At 40.4% G+C, this 25,179-nt stretch overlaps 1 protein-coding gene across 7 annotated transcripts in view; it reads right to left on the reverse strand.

The window, feature by feature from the left end:
- kif1b (kinesin family member 1B) overlaps positions 1 to 25,179 on the reverse strand; it is a 250,476-nt gene that overhangs the window by 144,535 nt on the left and 80,762 nt on the right. For 4 of the 7 annotated variants that reach the window (XM_068016948.1, XM_068016943.1, XM_068016941.1 and 1 more), the window contains exons 10-13: positions 19,571 to 19,646; positions 18,810 to 18,888; positions 17,659 to 17,801; positions 12,947 to 13,158 (exon numbers count right to left, since the gene is read on the reverse strand). In XM_068016948.1, coding sequence (XP_067873049.1) covers positions 12,947 to 13,158; positions 17,659 to 17,801; positions 18,810 to 18,888; positions 19,571 to 19,646 — 510 coding nt within the window. The remainder of the gene's footprint in view (positions 1 to 12,946; positions 13,159 to 17,658; positions 17,802 to 18,809; positions 18,889 to 19,570; positions 19,647 to 25,179) is intronic. The other 3 variants (XM_068016945.1, XM_068016944.1, XM_068016946.1) reach the window with 1 other exon arrangement.

The following is a 25,179-nucleotide window of genomic DNA, read 5'->3' on the forward strand; positions in this document are numbered from 1 at the left end:
TGGGTGTGTGCAAGTGTCAAAAAATACATAACACTTGAGATTAAACTAATCTGCATCTTTCCTTCTCCACCCCAATTCTCTGTAATACTAGGAACCTAGGCATGGTTTTAGGAGGTGCAGATTTGCCTAGCATCAGCACCCCCCTCTCGACCTCACAGGCTAGTGTCCAGAGGAAAGACGAAAGCCTATACGTCTGGGGCCTATTCGGTTGCAGGAGTTGCCGGAAGGTGCTACCTTGAGGGAAACACCAATCGCACAATGGGAATCCACTCCAGATAGATTGTGTCTTTTCTGTACTTTGAGCTAAATAGACATATGCTATCGACAGATGATGCCCTGCAACTGAAGTGAACAAGCCTAATAATAGATATAGTTAGAAAAAACTGTTGAGAGGGAAAGGAATTTGTGCAGGTATTTATATTTTGCAGTGTACACTAAATGGTTAAAACAGCTGATCATTTAAAAAAAAAATCAGGACCTATCAACCTTGAACAGCGTTACAGTTTTTTCAGAACTTGTAACTGTTTATATACTCAGTCCTCAAAAACAGATTGTTCGCATAAACAAATAAAAACTGCAGGTGTTGCAAACCTTTTAAAATGCATGACAAAATAAAACATTTTGGCCAGAATCCATCCCCACTCAAGTTTCCTTTTTAACCATGTGTGCACTGAGCTCTCTCACTGTGCCTGCAGAACATCACCTGGCAAACAGTATAGTCGTTCTTCCTTTCAGTAACGTGGATATAGTTGAAGCAATGCATTACTTTACTCCAATTCATACAACACAATTCAGTTACTCTCTAGTGATGTTAAAGGGTGTTTATCCTCAGTAATTTTCTGTGACATTGTACAGGTGCACCAGCAGCAAGTCTAGGTATATATCAGAGTGGCCAATCTCACCATCACTTTCTCGTACCCGGTTATCTGCCACCTGCTAGTTTGAGTCTCCCTGCATACGTAGGATTGAGAGAAGGCACGTTTGTGATATGTAATGTAAAACAGTTGTCAAAATGATCAGCTATTACAATCATGTAAAGTACATTCATTAGGTCTGCTCAGGGGACTGTGCAATTGCACAGGCTGCACAATTCTACCACCATCCCTGGTGCTTCCCACTTATATTCCTATCCAATGTAGCTAGAATTCATTGCAGTTATGCTCAACGACCGTGAAAGCAACAACAGTTCATGAGCAAATATATTTTGCAATGCACTTGCATCATAGTTCGTTGGATTTTTTAAAAATTGCTCAATTTTACTGAAAATATGAAGTAATGCATGTCACTAATCCACATTTTGAACTTCTTAAATACTGCCTTAAATTCTGTGCAAATTAATATTTATGAAGTGAATGCTCCATGTTGGAAGTGACACTGCAGCTTTGATGTTTGAAAAGAATGTGTCAAACTCAAATAACTCGTGTTTGTGCACTGATAAGTTACTCATTGCTACATCCAATCCAGGTGACAGCACTCTTACTCAGTTCACCCCAATAGCCCAAATGTACAACAGGTGCTGATGGGCAACGACTGATGTTGCAGTTATTACCAGCACTGATCTTGTGTGGAAAGAGCTTGTCCCATTAACAAATTGTTTAAACAGTACTGTGGCCATCTTCAGATTGTTTTACATTTTGATGTAAAACTGGCAATGAACTGAACACTCCAAGTGAGGTTTTCTTTGGCCATTCTGCATTATTGCACAACTTATACTGAAGATTTTAAAACATATACTGGACTTCCTTTGAAATAAAAAATGGAATCACACCAATAAACCATCAGAAACTATGACTGCATTACTGGAATTACGCAGCTATCATCTAGGAAAGATTAAATTCCAATTCAACGTCCTTAAATAATTTGTCAACTAGTTAGACCAAACCACTTCATACTCAACCTCATCTCTAAACTCTAGGCAGACAAATACTGCAAGCTTGCTCTAAAATAATTCTTCAAACTTCAGCACCCCTTAAATATTGCTTGTGAAAAGCATTACCGCCAAGAGCCACCTTAACCCAATTGTGCAGTTTAGGGTAGAGTCATTGAACTGAAGGCTCCATTGGTGTTACTTCACGGAAGAGATGTAAAAAGTTTTAAAGAATTAAATGAGTTTGTCAGCTTGACAAATCTGGGTAAGAGCAACCTCCTGCAGGCAAGATTGACTATCAAGTGCCTCTTGAATAGAAATACTTCAAAGAAAACCCTTTTGGCTACAGTTGTTCACTGGGAAATACCAATGATAAAAGCTGCCTTTCACTCCTATCTTGAAATGAATATGAGCGGAAGCTTTGGTTGGATTACCAGGCCAACTGGAACACTTTCAGGAAGAAAGCTCCCATCTTAGATTGGCATCCGATCCACCAGTTAAAAGCTTCAGGTTTCATCCCAGGAAGAGATTACACTCACTGCTTAAACTGCCATAAATTCCAAAACACAACCAATCAGCTGAATCAAGGAGGTATTCTATAGGGCCCTAAAGCATCAACCTACCTTACTTTCAGATGATGACCAGACCACTGTGCATTTCCAACACATCCTGCTTCAGCCACTAGCTTGTTCCAGAAAAGTGAAAGGACCTTGTGGTTTAGTTCTTCTGACATTTCCATCAAAATAATTTGCTACTTCATCTCCAAATGGTGCAATTCTCTTAATGCTGAGCACAAGGTTTCAGGGGGATCTTCAACATTTCTTCAATAGGGGACTGTACTCTTGCATAATTCTTCCTGTACTTCTGGTGAGCTGCTTTTCTCTGATAAAGGTGCACATCAAATAGCACTAAATAGGTGTTTGCCACATGATCACACCTCCTGTGCAGGAGTCCCTTTACAAAATGGACATGGCCCCACTCTATCACTTCCCTACCTAACATGACTACACTTCAAAAGAACTGATGGGCCATGAAGCACTAAATGCAAGCTCCTTCTTTCACAAATGTGCTGGTGGATATCATTTTTAAACACCCAGGGCGGCACAGTGGCGCAGTGGTTAGCACCGCAGCCTCACAGCTCCAGCGACCCGGGTTCAATTCCGGGTACTGCCTGTGTGGAGTTTGCAAGTTCTCCCTGTGTCTGCGTGGGTTTCCTCCGGGTGCTCCGGTTTCCTCCCACAGCCAAAAGACTTGCAGGTTGATAGGTGAATTGGCCATTATAAATTGCCCCTAGTATAGGTAGGTGGTAGGGAAATATAGGGACAGGTGGGGATGTGGTAGGAATATGGGATTAGTGTAGGATTAGTATAAATGGGTGGTTAATGGTTGGCACAGACTCGGTGGGCCGAAGGGCCTGTTTCAGTGCTGTATCTCTAAAATCTAAATGTTATGGGTACAGCCTTGCTCATCAGTTGCAATCACTTACTTTCTTTTCACTAAGTAGAAAAGAAAACCTAGAACTGACAAATATTTTAGACAGGTCTACTCTAAGCAGAGGACGAAAGCTTCAAGACAGCATATCTGCTGAATGCAACTAATGACAGGAAGGTCGACTGCCAGTTATCAATGGACTTTGTTATAAGTAGTGCAGAAATATGAAAAAGAGTTTGGCAGGCCAATACAAGAGAAAAGTCTTCCTGCACTCTCAGCAATCACCAGGATCAGTGAGACATCTAGCCTTGGTACATTCATGTCCATCTTTGCCTGCTCAATATAAAGAAAGCTCAGAGTTTTTATTCTACGCAGCGATTAGACAACAATATTGTAGCCAGTCCACAGTTACAGAATGAGAAGTATCCGTTTCCCCGGTGAATTAATAATGCCCAACACAAACAACAGTCACAAGTCTATCAGAAACGTCTGAAGGAGAAATAAAAGTTCAGTCTTCTTTCTGCTAATTAGGAGGCGGGTGAGGGGGTGCAGGGGGGCGGAGCGGTAAAGCCAACATAGGAGGAAATGGGGAAATGTGGAACATAAAACCACCATATGGTACTCACATGAGACAGGTTATTTTCAAGGGAATGTGTGGAATAGAAGCCTTAAGCATGAGTAACTGTTGATGAATTTCCTACCAGTGAATAATTACAGTACAAGTTCTCAATGGAATAAATAATTAAGATCAAAGAAACAGATACTTTAGAAAACTCAAACATGCCCCAACAAAACATTAAAAACTAATGAGAGGCTGGGGGAGACAAAAAAATAAAATTCCAAATATACACAACAATTTGAATTTGCATAATGGATACCTGCTGGAAACATATCTAAGTATCTTGTGGGAAAAAAATTAACAGCAGGAAAAAGGGAAAGCAGATGTTTAAGGTAATGGGAGGAGGGAGAGGTCACAACCACAGGCAATGGGAAGGGTTTTGAGGAGGGTTTTTATTTTTACAAAGCACGGAAGGAGGAAAACAAGGCAGAGGAAACTAGGGAAAGAGGAAGAATTGTGCTCCCTGGACAATTGGCACCCAGTGGCAGTGGGGAACAAGCAGTAGTTAACACTCAGGGAGCAGAGTGCACTTGTAGGGAGGATGTGAACAATGTAAGCTCGATCGGGACTTCGTTGTGGGAGGGAGTGCAGGCCGTGGCATTTTAAAGGAGCTGCTCTAACTTGGAATGGAGGGTTGACCCAGGGTTGTGGGGTTGGGGGGGGGAGGGGAACATGGGAGCAAATGCGTTAAGAAATTTTGACAAAATCGAGCCATGAAGTGACAATGACATGGACTAGGACTTCAATGTTTGGTTAGCACTGGGGGTTCAGCTAAGCGCTGAAATGGCTATCAGATTATTGCCACCTTATTTAAGTGCAGTGTGTTTAAATGTTACACTAAATTTATCTGAAGTATGGATTTTAGCTGCTCCCTTTTAACGCTTTGCACTTAAAACAATTCTGTGCATGTTACACTTGGCTCACCTTAATTACTGAGTGTGCCAGCATATTGGTTACAAGGAACTCATTATGCCCATGTTTCAGAATTTAACATGTATTACATAAACATGAGAAATGTAAATTTAGTGCATGATACATAACTACAAAGATGCACGGAGAGGAGGCCATTAAATCATAACTGTAAATCATTTTCTTTTATATGGCCTTATAGTACTTTAAGTTATAAACATGCAATAGTCTGCCTCTAATTTTAATTTACATCTGCCTTGAAATGTTATTTTCATCTTCCAGTGAAATGACATCATGCAATGACAGGTTCACTATCAAGGGACTACAAGGCATGGTCTCTTTAGTTGCTGTGGTAACCAATATTAACGGCAGCATCATCCGAACACTACTCTTTCTATGTGATATATAAAGCACTTTAGTACTCTAATATGTCATTGGGGAAGGGGAATAAAAACTAAAGATATCAAGAAACCCTCGAGTCCCAAAACAATTGCATCCTTTCTTCTGGCTAAATACTGCAGTGAACCATTTTGCAAAGATGCAGGGAAAGGGTTAGCAATAGCTCACTAACACAGAATAGAGTGATGTTTGTGATTAGGAGTCTGTGACAGTCCCATACTTTACAGCTGGACAAAACACTTACATGCCAATACTTATAAAACTAATATGCAGCACACTGCAAACAAAGACTAAGTACAGGTATCTCACCCTGCCCTAGAAATGTTAAGATTTGGGTCCTAGTCAGACTAGTCATCATATAATGTTAACTTAAACAAAATTCATTCAACTACCAGTGACATTAGTATCGAATGAGGACAGCAATTTCTATCAACTTACAGAAAACAACTACGGACGAACAGCCACAAAGAATTGGACTGATATTGCTCAAACTCACTCACAGATACACAAACACACACAAACCATTTCATCAAACCAGGCTAAGAAAGGAGGAATGAATGAATGAATGAATGAACTGACAAGTTTGCATGTCTTTAGGTCATCCCAAAATATGGCACAGCCAATTATTTACATTATTGAAGTGTCGTCACCATTATGTAGGCAAACATGCCACCCAATCTGGACACTGCAGGTTGCACAAACAGCAATGAGACAAATGGCCAGTTGTGTTTTGGCAGCATTGTTTGAAGGATATTGTTCAAGATATTAGAACTCCCCCCCTCATCTGCTTTAAATAGTACCATAGCATCTTTTACACACATCTAAGCAGGCAGACAGGACCTAGGTTTTGTGTCTCATCCAAAAAAGATGGCACCTCCAACAATGCAGCACTCCCTCAGTACTGCACTAAATAGTCAGCCTAGACTATGTGCTCAGGTATTTGGAGTGGGGCTGGAACTCTCAATCTGATTCAAAGGGGAGAGTGCCATCACTGAGCCAAGTGGACACCAGGCTTGAAACCTGGTCCTAGAGAAGGGAAAACTTGCTAGGCCTGTATATTATTTTTAAAAAGCGAATTCTTGCCTTGCCCCTCTTATGTCATGACATTTGGCCACTTCCTATCAGGGCAGGCTGGAAATACCTTGCAAGGATTTGCCTTTGCTATTTGTAACTTGAAGTAATCTTTCTTTTCTTATGGGAGTTGCTAAGCCTCCTCTCAGTATCTCTTCACCCAGGTTTCTAAACACATTTACTGCACACAAGAGCAGCAGCCCAATTCTGGATCAGCAATGTCACCTTCACTCATCCATCAGAAACTGAAGGAAAGTGTGTCAAGCCAGCACATTGGTAATAACATAGTGTGCCACAATTCTCCTTATTCCCGCTAACCAAATACTTTATATTCTAGATATAAAACGACTACAGTAACAGAGGAGTAGGCAGGTCCATTATTATTTCAGTATTTTATCATTCTGTAAGCATGCCAACCCATTGTTCCCTATGATCACACTTTGAGCTTTCAAAGATCAATGTAGGTGTAATTATTTTTGAAGTGACCATTATGAGAGTAACACTACAGTGATTCACGACTAAATACCCTATTCAGCATTGTTCCCACTATAAGCGTTAGTCATATAAAGACATGGTTACAGCTGTACAGAAAGGATGTGGGCGACAGCTAGAAATTTCACAAAAAGTGTGTGTATTCAGCTGTTAAAAATACATTTCTTCGACGTGACAGTTTCCATCACCCAGCAGTGAGCACTCAGGTGGAAATCAAAATGACCATTTACTGGTTAGCAGACATGCATTCTTGCAACTAATCTAAAGGTCACATTAAGATTTCAAAGGACCATTTACTTCTTAGCGAGATAGTCGCTAACCAGTGATGGCTGCCAGGTATTCTTTCACTAGAGGCAACTATGAGTTATGAGTCTTTTACATTAATGGAAAGCCAATAAAAATACCAGTACCATTTCTTTTACAGAATTCCTTTTCAGTTAAGTAGTCCCTGCCAGGTCATTCAGCTTAGAGTTTGACAGTTCCCTGATTGAAGTATAGAGAATGCTACAATGGAAATCAATTTATCTCAATCCAGTTTCCACTCTACGCTCCACCCATATCCTGCAGCACACCCATGTAACCTCCACTGAACACCTCCAGCGCTGCTGTGTTTGAAAATGGCTATTGGGCAGCAATTGCAGAGAATCATGTACTCCTTGCCCTGCACCTCCCAACATAGTCAAATTCCAGAATCTACTATACTAAGGGACACTGGCATAAAACAAAATATTTTGTCCCGCCCAAAATCTTTAGCTATTTTCATTTTCAGATAACCAACCTGATGATATGGCTGATTTGATTTGATATGTTACTCCAAATGCTAAACATTGGTGGCACATCGATTTGATTCAAATTTCTTCATGTACTTCAAGGTTAACAATTGAGTGGGGTGTACGAGCTGCTCCCCTGCCCCGTCCCCTCCCCAACAACCTGGTTACATCCCACAAGTAGCAGCCCTGCTGACAACTGACCAAAATCAGCCAAGTTGGCTTCTCATGCCCGGTTCTGCTAAATGTACGGATAGCATTACAATATATAGCAAAAATACTGTCTACTTTAACAGCTAAACAAACAAAATGAGCCCTGTACAAGTAAATGATCAGATTAAATATCAGATTCTAGCCTATAATTCCTCTCAGCTCTACAATGTTATGCAACATAATTTTCCCCCTCCCTTCGACTTAGAATACTTACCTGGAGAACGTCTGAAACAGCTAACTTACATTTCAGTGTTTATAATAAACCCAACTGATATTAGCCGCGAGCACTCTGCAATCCTTCATATCAACAATGACTTTGGCAACTTCAGAACTTAGCCATCTCCCTAATTTTGCAGCCAGATTCTCCCATTCACAATCCATTGCATTCCCTTCTGTTTTACATATTAAATAGGAGATGGAGTAGGCCATACAGCTCCTCAAGTCTGCTCCACCATTCACTAAGATTATGGCTGATTATCTAACTCAATTCCACTTTCCTGTCCTATCCCCACATGTCCAAGAATCCATCAACGACTGAGCATCCACAGCTATCTGGGATAGAGAATCTCAAACAATCACAATCCTTGGGTGAAGAAACTTCTCCCCATCTCAGTCCTAACTGGCTGACCCCTTATCCTGAGACCGCGTCCTAGTTCTAGACTCGCCAACCACGGGAAACAGCTTCTTAGCTTATACTTAGCTGGGTCTATCTAAATGCTTTCTTGCATCCATTAGATCCATTTCGCCCCAGCTAAATTGCTGCCTCAAGCAACACTGAATACAGATTATACAATAACGTATATTGGAGCTAAAAAGTCAACTGAAACAAATCGTCCATGCTAAAATATTTTTGAATACAAGTTAACATTGTTGCATGATGTACAATGTGGTCTGTATTGCAATGCTGTGAAAAAAGATATAACAGAAAAAAAAACAAGGGTACAGTACTTAAGGGACTTTTAATGCAGTAAATTATAGCAGAAAAAACAATACCCACGTGTATAGAATGGTTATAGCACAGGAGGAGACCATTTAGCCCATCATGTCCATGCCAGCTCTCTGCAAGAACTCACCTAGTCCAACTCCCTCGCCTTTTCCCTGCAGCCCTGCAAATTTTCTCTCTCCAGATAATTATCCAATTCTCTTTTTAAAGCCTTGATTAAATCTACCTCCACCACACTCGAGCACTGCATTCCAGATCCTAACCACTTGTTGCTGTGTTAAAAAAGTTCACGTCACCATTGCTTCTTTTGCCATTCACCTTAAATCAGAGTCCTCTGGTTCTCAACCCTTCCGCTAGCAGGTTACTCTCTATCTATTCTGTCCACAAACCTTATGATTTTGAACACCTCTATCAAATCTCTTCTTAATCTTCTCTTCTCACAGGAAAACAGCCTCAGCTTCTCCAATCTATTGGGGTAACTTGAAGTCTCTCATCTCTGGAACCATTCTCATGAACCTTTTCAGCTCCCTCTCTAATGCCTTCATCCCCTTCCTAACGGGCGGTGTCCATAATTGGACACAATATTCCAGTTGAGGCTGAACCAGTGTTTTATACAGGGTTTATCATAACTTACTTGCTTTTGTATGATATGCTTCAATTTATAAAGCCCAGGATCCCATATGCTTTATTAACCGTATGTAAATGTTCCAACTTGTAGAGTGTGCTCACTAAAAACATTTCACACGCTGCATACTTTCCTACTTATATCAACTTCACTTCCTGTAACAGAGACCCTGCGGGTCATCAAGCCAGGATCTGAAACAGAATGCAAACATTTATTTGGGCCCTTCAGCAGTGAGGGAAATTTTACATAGAAGATCTACTTTCCTCCTTGCAATATCGATTTACACAATTTTACCAGAGAGAGAGAAACATCAGTGCCTGGAGACTTTAGATTTTGTATTCAATGGATGAAACACAACAGAAACAGCTCGGGCGGTGTAATGGGAACTTATTTCCACTTATCTTTATTAAGGACTAAATGACATTTAATAGGCAACTGGAGCCCACTGCCTAAAATGATGGCCTGCAAGATTTGCTGGTTCAATTACACAAGAAATATTTCTTAATTTAGAACAGCTTCAAAAAAGGACATTAAATTGATAACCCTTTCAAATTTCAAGTGACAAGAGTGCACTGATAGTGCAGGAGCTTTCCAGAACCCTGCATGACAAAAGATTTAAAATTATACATATGCCAAAGTTCATTAAAATATCAAATATTGTTGCGTTGCCTGAAAGGACATAAGAAATAGGAGCAGGAGTAGGTCATTTGGTCCCTGGAGCCTGCTCCACCATTCATTAAGATCATGGCTGATCTGATCACGTCCTCAACTCCACTTTCCTGCCTGTTCACCATAACCCTTGACTCCCTTGTAGATCAGAAATCTGTCCAATCTGGCCTTGAATATATTCAACGACCCCAGCCTCCACTGCTCTCTGGGATAGAGAATTCCAAAAGATTGCTGATCCTCGAGAAGAAGTTCTTCCTCATCTCCCTCTTAAATGGGAGACCCCTTATTCTCAAACTGTGCCCCCTAGTTCCAGATTCCCCATGAGGGGAAACATCTCTCAGCATCTACCCTGTCAAGCCCACTCAAAATCATATGTTTTAATAAGATCACCGCTCATTCTAATAAACTCCAATGAATATAAACCCAACCTGCTCAACCTTTCCTGATAAGACAACCCCTTCATCCCAGGAATCAACCTAGTGAACCCTCTCTGAACGTCTTCCAATGCACGTATATCCCTCCTTACATAAGGTGTATGCAGTGTATGCAGTACTCGAGGTGCGGGCTCACCAACTCCTTGTACAACTGTAGCAAGACTTCCCTACTTGTATATTCCATCCCCCTTGCAATAAAGGCTAACATTTCATTTGCCTTCTCCAGTTAAATAATATTCTGCTTTTCTATTCATCCTTCTTTGGCCTCCTTGTCTCGTGAGACAATGGGTAAGCGCCTGGAGGTAGTCAGTGGTTTGTGGAGCAGCGCCTGGAGTGGCTATAAAGGCCAATACTAGAGTGACAGACTCTTCCACAGGCGCTGCAGAAAAAATTGGTTGTCGGGGCTGTTACACAGTTGGCTCTCCCCTTGCGATTCTGTCTTTTTTCCTACCAACTGCTAAGTCTCTTCGATGTGCCACACTTTAGCCCCGCTTTTATGGCTGCCCGCCAGCTCTGGCGATCACTGGCAACTGACTCCCACAACTTGTGATCAATGTTACAGGACTTCATGTCGCATTTGCAGACGTCTTTAAAGCAGAGACATGGACGGCCGGTAGGTCTGATACCAGTGGCGAGCTCGCTGTACAATGTGTCCTTGGGGATCCTACTAAAGTGAATAACCTCACATTTTCTCATATTATACTCCAGCTATCAAATTTTTGCCTACTCACTTAACCTATCTATACCCATTTGCAGACTCTGTTATCCTCACAACCTGCTTTCCCATCTAATTTGTATCATCAGCAAATGTGGCTACAATACACTCTGTCCCTTCATCCAAGTCATTAATATAGATTGTAAATAGTTCAGGCCCCAGCACTGATCCCTGTGGCACTCCACTAGTTACAGTTTGCCAACCTGAAAATGACCCATTTATCCTGACTCTCTTTTTCCTGTTAGTTAGCCAATCCAGTATCCATACTATCCCTATATCACCCCAACACATGAGCTTTTATCTTGTGCAGAAACCTTTCATGTGGCACCTTATCAAAAGCCTTTTGGAAATCCAGATACACTACATCTACTGGTTCCCCTTTATCCACCCTGCTCGTTACATCCTCAAAGAACTCTAATAAATTTGTCAAACACGATTTCCCTTTCAGAAAACCTTGTTGACTCTGCTTGATTGCATTATGATTTTCTAAATGTCCTGCTACTATTTCCTTATTGATGGATTCCAGCATTTTCCCAATGACAGACATTAGGCTGACTGGCCTATAGTTTCCTGATTTCTGTCTCCCTCCTTTCTTGAATAAGGGTTTTGTGATTTTCCAATCTACTAGGATCTTTCCAGAATCTAGGGAATTTTCAAAGATTACAACCAATGCGTCACAGACCTGAACCATTAACCCTGTTTCTCTCTTTGCAGATGCTGCCTGACCTGAGTATTTCCAGTATTTCTGCTTATATAACCTGGCTAATATCAGTTACTTTAGATCTGACACCAGCTTTTACACAGCTGTAAGAGGCAAAAGTTAGTCAAAATACCTGAAAACATTAACTTCATGTTTCATTCAGGGAGAAGTTTATTTTAAAAGAATAATGAAACACAGCTACTTCATTATATTTAACAGGTAACTCATTTGAAAAAAATCTTCTAATGCCCTGGGCACGGTTGAGAAATTGACTTTCTCCCTATTTCCATAGGCAAGCTAATTTGTGCAATCCTTTCTGGGATCAAGGACAGCTCTATGACTGGCCTGTGCTCTGAAGTTTTCTACAGATAATCCAATGACAAGGAAACACACAACTGCAGTAATGATCACAATCAGGCACCTTTACCAGAATGCATCATGCAAAATGATATACCAGTGCAATAATGAAAAAAATTATGATATCAGCTCTACAAAGCCCTGTTTAGACCACACCTGGAGTATTGAGAGCAGTTCTGGGCACCAGACTTTAAGAAGGATATACTGGCCTTGGAGGGAGTGCAACATTGATTTACCAAAATGGTATCTGGACACCAAGAGTTAAATTACAAGGAGAGATTAGACAAAGTGGGTTGTACTCCCTGGAATTTAGGTCAAGGGGCAATTTGATCCAAGTTTTCAAGATGTTAAGGAGGACAGATAGGGCATATTTTTATTAACCAAAGATATTAAGGGATATGGAACAAAGGAGTGTTTATGGAGTTAGGTCACAGATCAGCCACGATCTCAATAAATGGTGGAACAGGCTCGAGGGGTTGGGTGAATGGCCAACTTTGCCCAAAGCGTATCAGCAGATTGAAAGTAAACTGTTAAAATGCACAAATGTTAAATATGTAATAAGCTCCAGATCAAAATTACATACAATGACTTTTTGTGTCCAAGATTCGAAGTCCAACACAAAAATGTTTTTATCCTAACTGATACAAACTGAAATCTAGGTTGGATGCAATTTTGGAAGTATCCTGATTCAAACTGGCATGGTTAAAACACAAGAATGTTTAATTAAGCACATACCTTTAAGCGTTCAATAGCCTCTTCACCACCTGGAGTTGACATTATTCTCTCTTGCAGGCTGGTCACTGATTGAATGCCTGCCTGGCTGATCAGTGAAGACGAGGATGGGGAAGCGGTCAGTGAACCCACGGGTGCTGTGGAGAAATGGCCAGGTCTTTGATTTCCTGAAGCTAGTTTGTACTTATGCTTACTGTTCTGTATCTCTTTCAAATCTGAGTAAGAGGTGGAGCAGACCAAGGGAAAAGGGGGAAAAAAGAGAAAGAGGAAAGGAAAGACGTAAGACACACGAGACAGGGTTGTGGAATGCACATGCACACTAGATGGTAGTTCTAAAACAGTGCATTCTGATTTTGATAAGAGTAGTTGTAAACAGAACAAACAAGAATCATATATGTGTGCATGGTAATAAATACAGAGTGTTTGTAAAGTCCTTGTGCAATTTTAAACAACAACAACTTTGGACGTATACAAGATAGACGCAAGCTGCAAACAGCATATGAAAGTGTAAATCTGAAAGTTTAAACACAAGACAGTTCAAATTTATAGGCTTTCAATATATGCGCCATCTTTTGTAATATATCGTTCAAAGCATTCTCCAGTTACTGCTAAGTGATTTCATGAACATTAGCATTAAAAATTATGAATTATGCTTTCATAATGCCATTTAGAATTTCCCTCCATCAAGATATTAAAGTTTAAAGTTGCATGAAGACTTTATAAACACTCTGTATTGAGTATAAAGATACAATATCGGAATTAACTTTTCTGTAATTCATGCAACTGCATATTCAATTTATTAGATTCTGTTCATTGAATGTGCAGGGTGAACCAGAGTAAGTGCTTCCTAAAATATTTGGCCACTCACATTGTAATGTCTACAGAAAGTGAACTCCAGGGTGCATAGGACTTTTTGGTCATACAACGGAACCCCAGTGAGACTTTAAAAACCACCATCAGTGTAGTATTAATGACAATAAGGAAACAGAGTAGCAGTTCTGGTTAAGTTACTATCTGATAAAAGGATTGGCAAAGCAAATAGCTACAGCAGAGGAAATCATTACTCGTGCATTTACAACACAGACACTTATCTCTTGCACACAAAGCTTACAAAAAGATTTTGTGCTGAAAATAGCAAAACCATTGGATTAAACGGGCAAGTCAGTTGGTATCATTACAGGTTTGGCATCAAATCATTCTACAGTGTACACGCACAAAAACATGTAAATACTTTAACGGTTTTATTGTATAAGCTATCAGTTTGGAGGATGACCTCCACTATCCACTGACCCGGTAGTATTGATGTTCAGATAATTAATATCTCCTTAGCTAAAGATCGTTTATTCTTGTAAAACTAGTTTTTGCTGCAAGTACTTTGAGTCTCTGATGTGCAAAATAAACTGCAAAGTTCACCACTTGATGCCTGGATCCTTTACTTCATACTCTGCCTCTCTCTTCCCCTCCCCTCCAACCCAACTTAATTTAAATGTACAATATTTGCCAAGTATGCATGCATTCCACCAATTTTTAACAGCAGAAACCTAGAAGTCACTGGCATGCACCAAATGATCTGAAAATGAAGGTCCCCTCACTAAGTGTGAAAACACGTACAAGTAGATAGTTACAGACCGTCCTCAGTGATGGGGCTCTGTTTATAAACTACTACACCAATGGCCATCTGGGGTTTTGCAGTTATAAGTAATATGTCATTTTTAAAAAATGAAATATAATTAACATATTGGAAGGATGTACAAAGAAATAGAAAATTATGAAGCTGCACTTTAATAGGCATAGTAAATTCCAAGTCTGGCCGAGTTCAATATAGTTTGACAAAAAGAGATACCAACAGAGAAATTGGTATGATGATTAAAATGACCGCAATATTGGGCAGTTAAAAGAGATATAATTTCAATAGATGCTGCAGTGAGTAATAATAAAGGTACTTTCTGCTCATATAACTGCCCAGTGTTGTAGTTCTGGAGCAGCTGCATGGCACATCAACTGTTACTTGTGAAATACCTGCTCAACTGAGTTATTGTAGTGTGATGTGATGCCACCCATTTCTTCAATACAATAGCAAAATAAGTGACTTGCAGAAAAAAGCTAAACATTTAAAAAAAGAAACAGGGATAGGGGTGCAGTTGGAAGCTGAAAAGATGCTCCCCAAAGGCTAATTTAGCATCTTAGCAATCCACAACAGACACAGACGCTCGTGTCTGCACCGCTCACCAACACACAAAGCAAACTTGCGTTCTCACATATTAGGCCACATTCCCAACCATCCCATTTATTCCACATCCTTGTATAGAATACAAAAGCAGGGCAACACAGACACTCTTTAGAAAATCTATCTGGGATTTTCCTGCAAGCACCACCACTGATTTGGGCATGCAAAGCTTGGGCTGAAGCGGGACTGATTTAAAGCAGCAGAATTAGAAAGTACCAACACACGTATACACACATTTGATTCCACTTCCAGGGTAATCATCAGTCAGTGGTTCAACTGGAAGGATGCAGGAGGAGAATGAGAAGGGTCAAAGATCATTCTGGAAACTTAGGCATACTCGTTTTCAGTTGAGTATTAGACTTGCAAAGCACTTCAAAATTTTAAAAGGTGCAGTATCCCTACATTCTGAGCTGTACAGACCCAGCTCAGACAATCACTAAAAACTTTCAGAAAATGCCAACTCCTACATGGGCCATAATATTGTTCACATGGGTTTGTGTTTGACTCCCCACCACCCACAGCCACCCAACCAATGGCATTAGATTTACATCAACAGATTGGAAGCACTTCTTTGATAAAGGGGATACTGTAGCTTTAGATTTAAATGTTCACATTAAAGTACAAAACGTGCACGCATGCATTAGGGAATGGCTGTATTCTCAATTGTATGCACGAAATTAACATTCGGACTTTTCAACTCTTCAGACTTTCTGACCATCACAATCTCAAAAAAGGCAATTTTTAAGGAATGAGAGAAATTTTCCTTTTCCTTTAAAATTCCTATTTCTCAAACTATGTTACACAAAGCAGAACTCAGGGCTATGCGAGTAGGATGCAGATCATATTTCTTAAATGTCAACCTTAAAATTCGTAAGCAAATGTTGCACGTCATTAATTACATATTATTCACAGGCCAGGCACTAATATTGAATATACAACATGCTACTTGTGGCAGACCTCTGCTACATCTCAGCTTTTAATGACACTGGGAGGGCTTTGCTACATCAGATGGGATTCAGCTATGTTGGTACGGGATTGCTGTGCCAGTGAGCAAAACTGACTCATGATCAGCGGTGGACCTTCTTTTTTGGGATGCTGAAGACTGATCTCTTTTTTCAAAGATAATTTCAGTTCTTCATCAGACATTTGGTGGTTTGGCCAGGGAAGTAATGCGACAAGCATCAGGAGAAGAGTTGCCTCAGAGCTCAGACTAATGAACCTTCCAGTGCAGCCCTGGCTGGATATTTGTTTCATCCCCAACCCCAACTGGGAAATACTGCAGACTCAACTGGTTAGCCCATCAGGTTACCTGACTTCTCCTGGGACGAAAATCACGTTGGGCAGCATTTTTTTTTTTTTGCAGTTCATAAAGCATTGCAGGAGAACACCTTTAAATAGGTGCACTTTATGGAGAAAATATGCCATCTGAAAATTAATTTCAGATCGTAAAACAATCATATTAAATAAAAGCAGTTAATGAAGCAATGCATTACTGTCTAAACTCATGAACAATGTATTAAATTTTAGTGGCAATTTTTGCCTACAAAGACAGTCAATTCATCTCCGGTAGGTCCCCATTAAATGGCAGTGAAACACATCTAGAAAGGTGAAGGAAAACACTTCACTGAAGTCCATGTCCTTTAGGCCTCCTACGCCACGTAGAACTAATGACGGGTTTCCAGCAGAAGGCTACAAGGGGCAGATTCACACGATGGATTCCTAGTGAGTAAGGAGTGTGTTTAAACATCCTTATCATTCTCCTCTACAGCAGATACTTTTACGTATCAAGTTACTGGGTAGCTCAGTCTGTACAATTTGTTCAGAGCAATCCACACCATGAGTAACCATGCTGATTTTAGAAGGTCATGTTACACAGTTCAGCTTTCCTGGGAAATTTACATAATGCGGAACTGGAAATGGTCAGTATTACAAAAATAAAGGATTGCTGCATGAACATTTTAACTTTCAATATATATAATTTTAAATCATTTACATTGCAATGCTTTCCAGGTGACAATCAGTGAGAATATTTATACTAAGCAGACACACGAGAGCTAAACGAATGTTTTAGTTGTGTTGCATCTTTGCTACTATGAGAAGATGAAAATGAAAAATTGTTTCCTGCGAGTGGGAAGGGAATTATTTAAGGTTCTTGAATTTGATCAGAGGTGCTACACTTCGGATTACATGTGACCTCATTAACTTACTCTGTCATTCAGACACACAAATGAAACTAGAAGATTATTATTGGATTATCCCTTAGATCGTAAATAGGTATCACTGAAAGAATTCCTGCACTAACACAGACTAAAGCATAGAAGATTGTGGCATTTGAATAAGATTCCATTTTCCCTGATTATATATATATATATATATATATAATATGAGGGTTTCACTGCCCTAAGCAATCGTCATGACCACAGTAGCGGATGCTCTTTAATTATTGGGGATTTCTTAAAAGGTTATGTTTAGTGTTTAATCTACTTACTGTCTAAGATATCGCCCAGACCCTGAGAACACAGCAAGTCCTTCAATCTTGTGACTTCGTCCTTCAATTCCCGGATAAGTTTTGCATTCGGATCCTCATTAATCACCGCATTGCACTTGATTTGCTTTGCACGATCTGCATACCTACAAAACAAAAATGCAGATAATGTTGAAAACTGCACCAGAAATAGAACATGAGCTCAAAAATGTAAGTAGTGCCAACAATTATGTCAATGGCCAAATCACGAAATTCATCATATTTTTCCCAAGCTCCTAGAAACATTAAATGGTGATCAGTGACTCACTCACTAGGTGGTGAAAGGATTAAGAGGAAAAATAAACCTTTGGGTGAAGCTCCATATAAATATACATCAACTCATAAAATTAAACAGCTGAAGCCCAACCCGGGAAAGGTTTTTTTGTTCCATTCACGGGATGTGGGTATTGCTCCGAAGGCCAGCATTTACTGCCCATCCCTAATTGCTCTCGAGAAGGTGGTGATACGTTACCTTCTTGAACCCCTGGCAGTCTGTGTAGTAAAGGTACTTCCATAGTGCTGTTCGGGAGGGAGTTCTAGGATTTTGACCCTGTGACGATGAAGAAATAGCGGTGTATTTCCAAGTCAGGGTGGTGTGCGACTCGGAGGTGGTGGCATTTCCATGCGTCTGCTGCCCTTGTCCTTCTAGGTGATAGAGGTCGCAGGTTTGGAAGGTGCTGTCTAAGGAGCCTTGGTGAGTTGCTGCAGTGCATCTTGTAAATGGTACACACTGCTGCCACTTTGCGCCAGTGGTGAAGGGCGTGAATGTTTAAGGCAAGACAATCAATCAAAAGCCCTCAAACCAGACACTTCAAAATTACATTAGCATGGTGTTAAAATGTGGAAAAGGTGGCATCAAAAATTCTAAAGTTTTAAAAAGTTAGGCTTCCATTTCAATTTTTAACCCTAAAGTTTTTATTTATTAATTAATTCAAGCATCAAAACTGGAGCTACTGTCAGATAAATAACACTAAAAGTAAATTTGGCCCTCAAGAATTCAAACCGACTGCTACAGAGGTGCGATTTAATTAGTTTGTGGTGCAGTCATCACAAATATAGCTTCCTTACACTTAGAGGATAGAATGAGTACCACAAGGTGTTAAAAGCAGATATACCTTAAAGTGCTGAGTGTTTCATCATAGTTTATGTCAGCTGGACTGAGAGCAGCAACCATAGCAGTACGTGAGTTTCCACCTAAGAAAAACATGCCACAAATCAGCATCTATAAACCTACACAGTTAAAATTAAAAGCATTACACAGGTAACTAAGTGATTGTTTCTTATTCAAAATGGAGGGTTTTAAAAAATATTTTCAACAATACTATATTGGATTGCGAATCTATTTATCTCTAGTCTTTGAATGGCAGTTGAACTCAAGACCTAGAGGCACAAGTGCTTAGTCTGCTGTCTACGTAGAATCATAGAATGCTTACAGCACAGGCCGCCACTATTCAGCCCATTGTGTCCATGCCTGCTCTCTGGGAAAGCAACTCAGCCAGTCCCACTCCCCTTTCCCCCCCCCCCACCCCCCGTGACATGTAACATAACAAAATAATAAAAGCGTCATCTTAAATTTTATATCAAGAGCCACCACATGGTTTCCTTGGCTTTGGAAATGTAGAATAGTAACGATCAGACTACAGCTCAGGCTATAAACCATTAGACAAATTCATTGAAAAGTAAAGTTAATGAGTAGTATGAAGATTTGTAGTGATTATATATACCTAGCTGTACCACCTCAGCAGATAGAAAATAACACTTCCATGTCAAACAGCCTGTGCTATTCCTTTCTGACAATTAATTATAACCTTGTGTATACCCTGACCACTAAGAGTCGTTTGGACTCAATACTTCATTTTTGTTACAGTCACCTTACCTAGATTCTCCCTTAGAAGCCAAGTCAGTACAGAATCTCTGTAGGGAATGAAATCAGACTTCTTTTTCTTCTTACTCTGTTTGACACACGTAAAAGGATATTAAAATTAAAACTGTTGTCCGCCTTGAGTCTTTCTTTACATAAAGCTGGATTTTTCCAAATATTGCCAATTACTTCACTAATAGAGAGAGCTCTTGAGCTAAATCTATAATACATGGATGCCTAAAAGTCAAATTGGGCCAGAAACAAACCATTTCCATTCTCCACTAAAAATGGTAAAGTTCTCAATTTTATTCTGTTCTCAAACATCAATAGAAAATTACACTGACTAGCCAGAGATAAGGACTGTGCGCCTTTAATTTAGGTGCATTTGTTAGCTGGTGAATGATGCATCCATCCTTGCACTGACTATTTTTGCTGCTTCCCATCTTTTATGGTTTAATTTCTTGCCTACATCCCTCCTACCTTCTCCAAATGCATAAATGTGGGTCATTCCTTTTCAAATATTAGAAACCTCTGGTCAAAATTCAAGTAAAAGATCATTGAAACATTAATGTAAGGAAGCTGTCTTGCTCTACTCTTAATACTACATAAATGTGGGAACAGATAACTGGACATTAAATGTTTCCAAAAGGTAGTGGAAGGATAAGAGAACTCTGAACTACTACCAGGACTCAAATGGAGTTAATCTTGAAAAGCATCAGCTTCCTGGACACTGCTATCTGCTCACAACTACTTTCATAGTGTTGTGTGTATTTGGGATAGGAGAGTTTCAGAAGATACCAAGAGCTTTGTTCCTAACACTGAACCAGATTACATGCAGTTTTCGAATGCCACGAGCAAATCAGGAACTCAAAAGTCACAGCAGCGATAAGCATACTAAGCATGACATCAGTTCCTTAAACTGGCAGTTCACCCTCAACCTGCACAACATTCACTCTGGCAACTTGCAAAACCCTGCAATATCCTGAGATATGTTTTCACTACAGCTACAAAGTGCCAGTTGACTGCAGAGGAACAGACAGGAGAAAAGGCCACTATTTTACAGTGACTGAAACAAGTTAAAATGCATTGTATTACATGAGATTTTTATTACTATTTTTAGAGATCTCATTCCACAATTCTGTTTGCTCATAGTTAGACCATCCATTTATGGTGAAGGTATAATTATTTCTACAGTGCTCATCACACGTAGACATATCTCAAAACAGCTTATAATGTATAAAACAAGTGGAAATTAAGTAGGAGGTAAAAAGAGCAAAGGGTCAGGACAGGGCAAAACTATAGTCAGGATAAGGGTCTTAACAAGGCTTTTGAAAGCAGAGAGAGCTGGCAAAGCAAAGATGCTGAAAAAGAATTCCAGAGCCTGAGGGTAAAATGGCTAAAAATAAAAAGGCCACTGATGGGTGAGTGGGGTAATTAGAAATAGGAAATGTTGGAGGATTGTAAGATATGTGCAGGGACGAGACTGGAGATTAGTTAGAGGAAGGGGGTGAGGCAATGGAGGGACTTGAAGGAGGGAAGCCTTGAATATACCCTGGGACCTGGGGGCGGGGTGGAGATGGAATTTGGTGAATGCAAGGATGCTGGGGAATAGGAACATAGCAACAGGAGTAGGCCAGCCTCTCAAGTCTGTTTCAACGTTCAATTTGATCATGGCTGACCTGTGACTTGACTCCATGTACCTGCTTTATGGTTTAGGCAATGGAGGGAAGAGAAGGCATAGCAGCAGGCGAGGGTCATCTTGGTCATGAGCTCTGCATCTCAAGCCTCAGTCAGAGGTAAGGTATTCTGCATAGGGGTCAACTGCGTCCAGTCCGTTATATCTGTCATCCATTTTCTTCTTGGCTTCCCTCCCATGTTTATCGTCAATATTTCCTTCCAATAATGGTCTCTGTCTACCTTCTGCTCTAATGATGCGACCAAAATATTGTATCTTTCTCTCTTTGATATCAAGCACTAATTTCCTCTTTTCTGCAGCCATTTCCAGCACTTCCTCATTAGTCTTTCAGTCTGTGTAGGATAGGCGGAACATCTATGTCCACATCTCGAATGCATTCAGCTTATCGGCTGAATGGGGCTTATGGGGCGGCGCAGTGGTTAGCACCGCAGCCTCACAGCTCCAGCGACCCGGGTTCAATTCTGGGTACTGCCTGTGTGGAGTTTGCAAGTTCTCCCTGTGTCTGCGTGGGTTTCCTCCGGGTGCTCCGGTTTCCTCCCACATGCCAAAGACCTGCAGGTTGATAGGTAAATTGGCCATTAGCAATTGCCCCTAGTATAGGTAGGTGGTAGGGAAAATATAGGGACAGGTGGGGATATGGTAGGAATATGGAATTAGTGTAGGATTAGTATAAATGGGTGGTTGATGGTCGGCACAGACTCGGTGGGCCGAAGGGCCTGTTTCAGTGCTGTATCTCTAAACTAAACTTATCAATAGTCTCTATTTTTTGTGCATGTCTACGAAGCATATAACATAGATGACAAAATGTAGCACCTCAGCATTCTTATCCTAAGATTCCGGGTCAGTTTCTTTAATGTTAACATGTCCTTCATTCTGACAAAGCTGCTCTTGGCTATGCCAAATCTCCTTTGGATTGCACAACCACATCTCCCAGCACCTCCGATAAGCTGCCCAAGGTATGTAAACCTTTTCACTTGTTCCAGGACTTGTCCATTTACTTCAATTTTCACTTCCGGGGTTAGGTCACTGCCAATCACCATTGTCTTGGTTTTCTTCACATTCATTATTAACCCATATTCCACACTCCTTGTATTCACTTTGTTCACAATTTCCCGTAGGGTCTCTTCGGACTCTGCAATCAGAGCAGTGTCATCTGTGTATCTCAAGCTGTTAATGTTCAACTCACCAATGTTGCAACCTGGTAGATGTTCTATGTCTCTGAAGATAGCTTCAGTGTACAGGCTGAACAGTTTTGGGAACAGAACACATCCCTGGTGCACTCCTCTTCTGATTGGGAAATTGTCAGATAAGTCGCTATCAAGTCGCTGATTTATTCAAATATAGATTCTGAATTATCCTTTTATCATTTGTTAATTTCTAGTTTGTTTAAGCACCACATATTTTATGATGGTAGACTCTATCAAGTGCCTTCTCATTGTCTATAAAGCATACATAGGCAGGTTTTTGTACTTCCAGATATCTTTCAATCACTACTCTCAATTTAAAGATGCCCTCTCTTGTTCCTTTCTTTGGTCTGAATCCTGACGACATCGATCGCTGCTTCTAGAGATTGGTCGTTTCTTTCTAAAATGATTTCATCACATGGCTCATGAGGCTTATTGTCCTGTGCTCTGAACACTCTAAGGCTTTTGGTTTCTTTGGGAGCTAATGAACACTGACTGACACGGGCACCTAGATGTCTGAAAAGGCTGAAGTCCGTTTTGCCCAGGTTTAGCTGGAGATGTTTTTGGATCATCGAGAAGCAATTGAAAAAAAGGCGGCAGCCGCCCGTGGGTTAATGAAGGAAAAGTAGTAGAGCTGATCATCGTCAACATACATGTAATTGTTGGCCCAAATGTTTCTAAATAAATCAATTTCTGTACTTAATTCAGTAACTGTCTGAGATTTTTCTGATTATATTCTGCAATTCACATATTTCCGCTGTGAAAACTGCCAGACAATAGCCTTGATATTTTAAACTTGTTCCAGTCTTAAATTCCTTTAACTAGCAAAGCCTCTACACACTGGTACAGTTTGGAGAAAAAGTGCTATGTGACTCATTTGTGCCAACATAGAGCACTGAAACAGGCTCTTCGGCCCACCGAGCCTGTGCCGACCAACAACCACCCATTTATACTAATCTGACATTAATCCCATATTCCCTACCACATCCCCACCTTCCCTCAATTCTCCTACCACCTACCTACACTAGGGGCAATTTACAACGGCCAATTTGCCTTTCAACCTGCAAGTCTTTGGCTGTGGGAGGAAACCGGAGCACCCGGCGGAAACCCACGCAGTCACAGGGAGAACTTGCAAACTCCGCACAGGCAGTACCCGGAACCGAACCCAGGTCGCTGGAGCTGTGAGACTGCAGTGCTAACCACTGCACCACTGGCTGGTTATTTTGATACTTGGAAATTCCCACCCCAAAACTGTTTATTATAATAAAATACAACTAAATGCAATGCTGCTGACACTTCATTTTTCTTACATTCATAAATAAATGTACTGCACCTCACATTTCCATCGGAAAAGAGCAGGAAGGCAACTGCGCCTAAGAACCTGCCTGATTCTACTCCATAATCAACTGGGGAATTAACGAATTCCAAAATATCTTCCCTAAGAGTAAATAACCTATATTGAACAGCTCTACCACCGGATGTCAGGACTCTGTTTGTGAACTTCTCACGTGAAGGCACAACACTTACTTTCCAATATTCCATGTCGCTGGATGACTTCAGTGGCTTTATTGATCAAATGAATTTGTTCCATCATTTTACACAGCATCCTTGAACTTACAGAAATGAATTTTTCTAGAGCAAAATATGATCTGAAGCTGCAAAGAATGCAAGTGCCCGGCACTAAAAAGTAATTCAGCCCATTACCACACCATTACTTTCAATACAGTTTAAATTTTTTTTCCTTTTTTAAAAATTTATTTATTTATTTAGCGATACAGCACTGAAACAGGCCCTTCGGCCCACCGAGTCTGTGCCAACCAACAACCACCCATTTATACAATCCTACAGTAATCCCATATTCCCTACCACCTACCTACACTAGGGGCAATTTACAATGGCCAATTTACCTATCAACCTGCAAGTCTTTGGCTTTGGGAGCAAACCGGAGCACCCGGCGAAAACCCACGCGGTCACAGGGAGAACTTGCAAACTCCACACAGGCAGTACCCAGAATCGAACCTGGGTCCCTGGAGCTGTGAGGCTGTGGTGCAAACCACTGTGCCACTTTACTCAGTCTTAATGAGAAATTTTGGTACTTGTTTTCTTTACAAACACAACAGTTGCCCCTTTCAAAGTTATGTAGAATATACATAACAGAAACATGGCATTTGGCTCAACTGGTCATGACAGCGTTTACGCTCCACATGAGCCTCCTCCCACCCACTCCATCTCACCGATCAGCATATCCTGCTATCCCTTTCTACCCCATGCTTATCTAGCTTCCCCTTAAATGCATCTATGCTATTTGCATCAACTACCACTTGTTATGAGTGTTGCACATTCTTACCACAATTGGTTAAAGATGTTTGTCCTGAATTCCCTGTTGAATTTATTAGTCACCATCTTATATTTATGACCTCTACTTTTCGACTCCCCACAAACAGAAACATTTTCTCTATTTTCCACTAGGATCATAACTTTTTTGTAAAGATAAAATGAAGAATAAATAGGTAAGAGAGAGAATGGAAATCGTTGGAAAGGTCAACAGCATCTTCAGTCACTATGATTAAAGACAACTTGTATCAAGCTTAAATGACAATGTTAGCCACCTATTAAAAATAAATACTATGTAATCTGTAGTTCCAACCCAAAATTTAATCCACATTCTTGAATTATCCCAAATTCATCTCCAATGAACAGCAAACGTTTAGACAAAAAGTTGCCAGCCACATGTCCAGACAGTT

This window comes from Heterodontus francisci, chromosome 37, assembly GCF_036365525.1.
Source record: "Heterodontus francisci isolate sHetFra1 chromosome 37, sHetFra1.hap1, whole genome shotgun sequence".
In the NCBI taxonomy this organism is placed as follows: Eukaryota; Metazoa; Chordata; class Chondrichthyes; order Heterodontiformes; family Heterodontidae; genus Heterodontus; species Heterodontus francisci.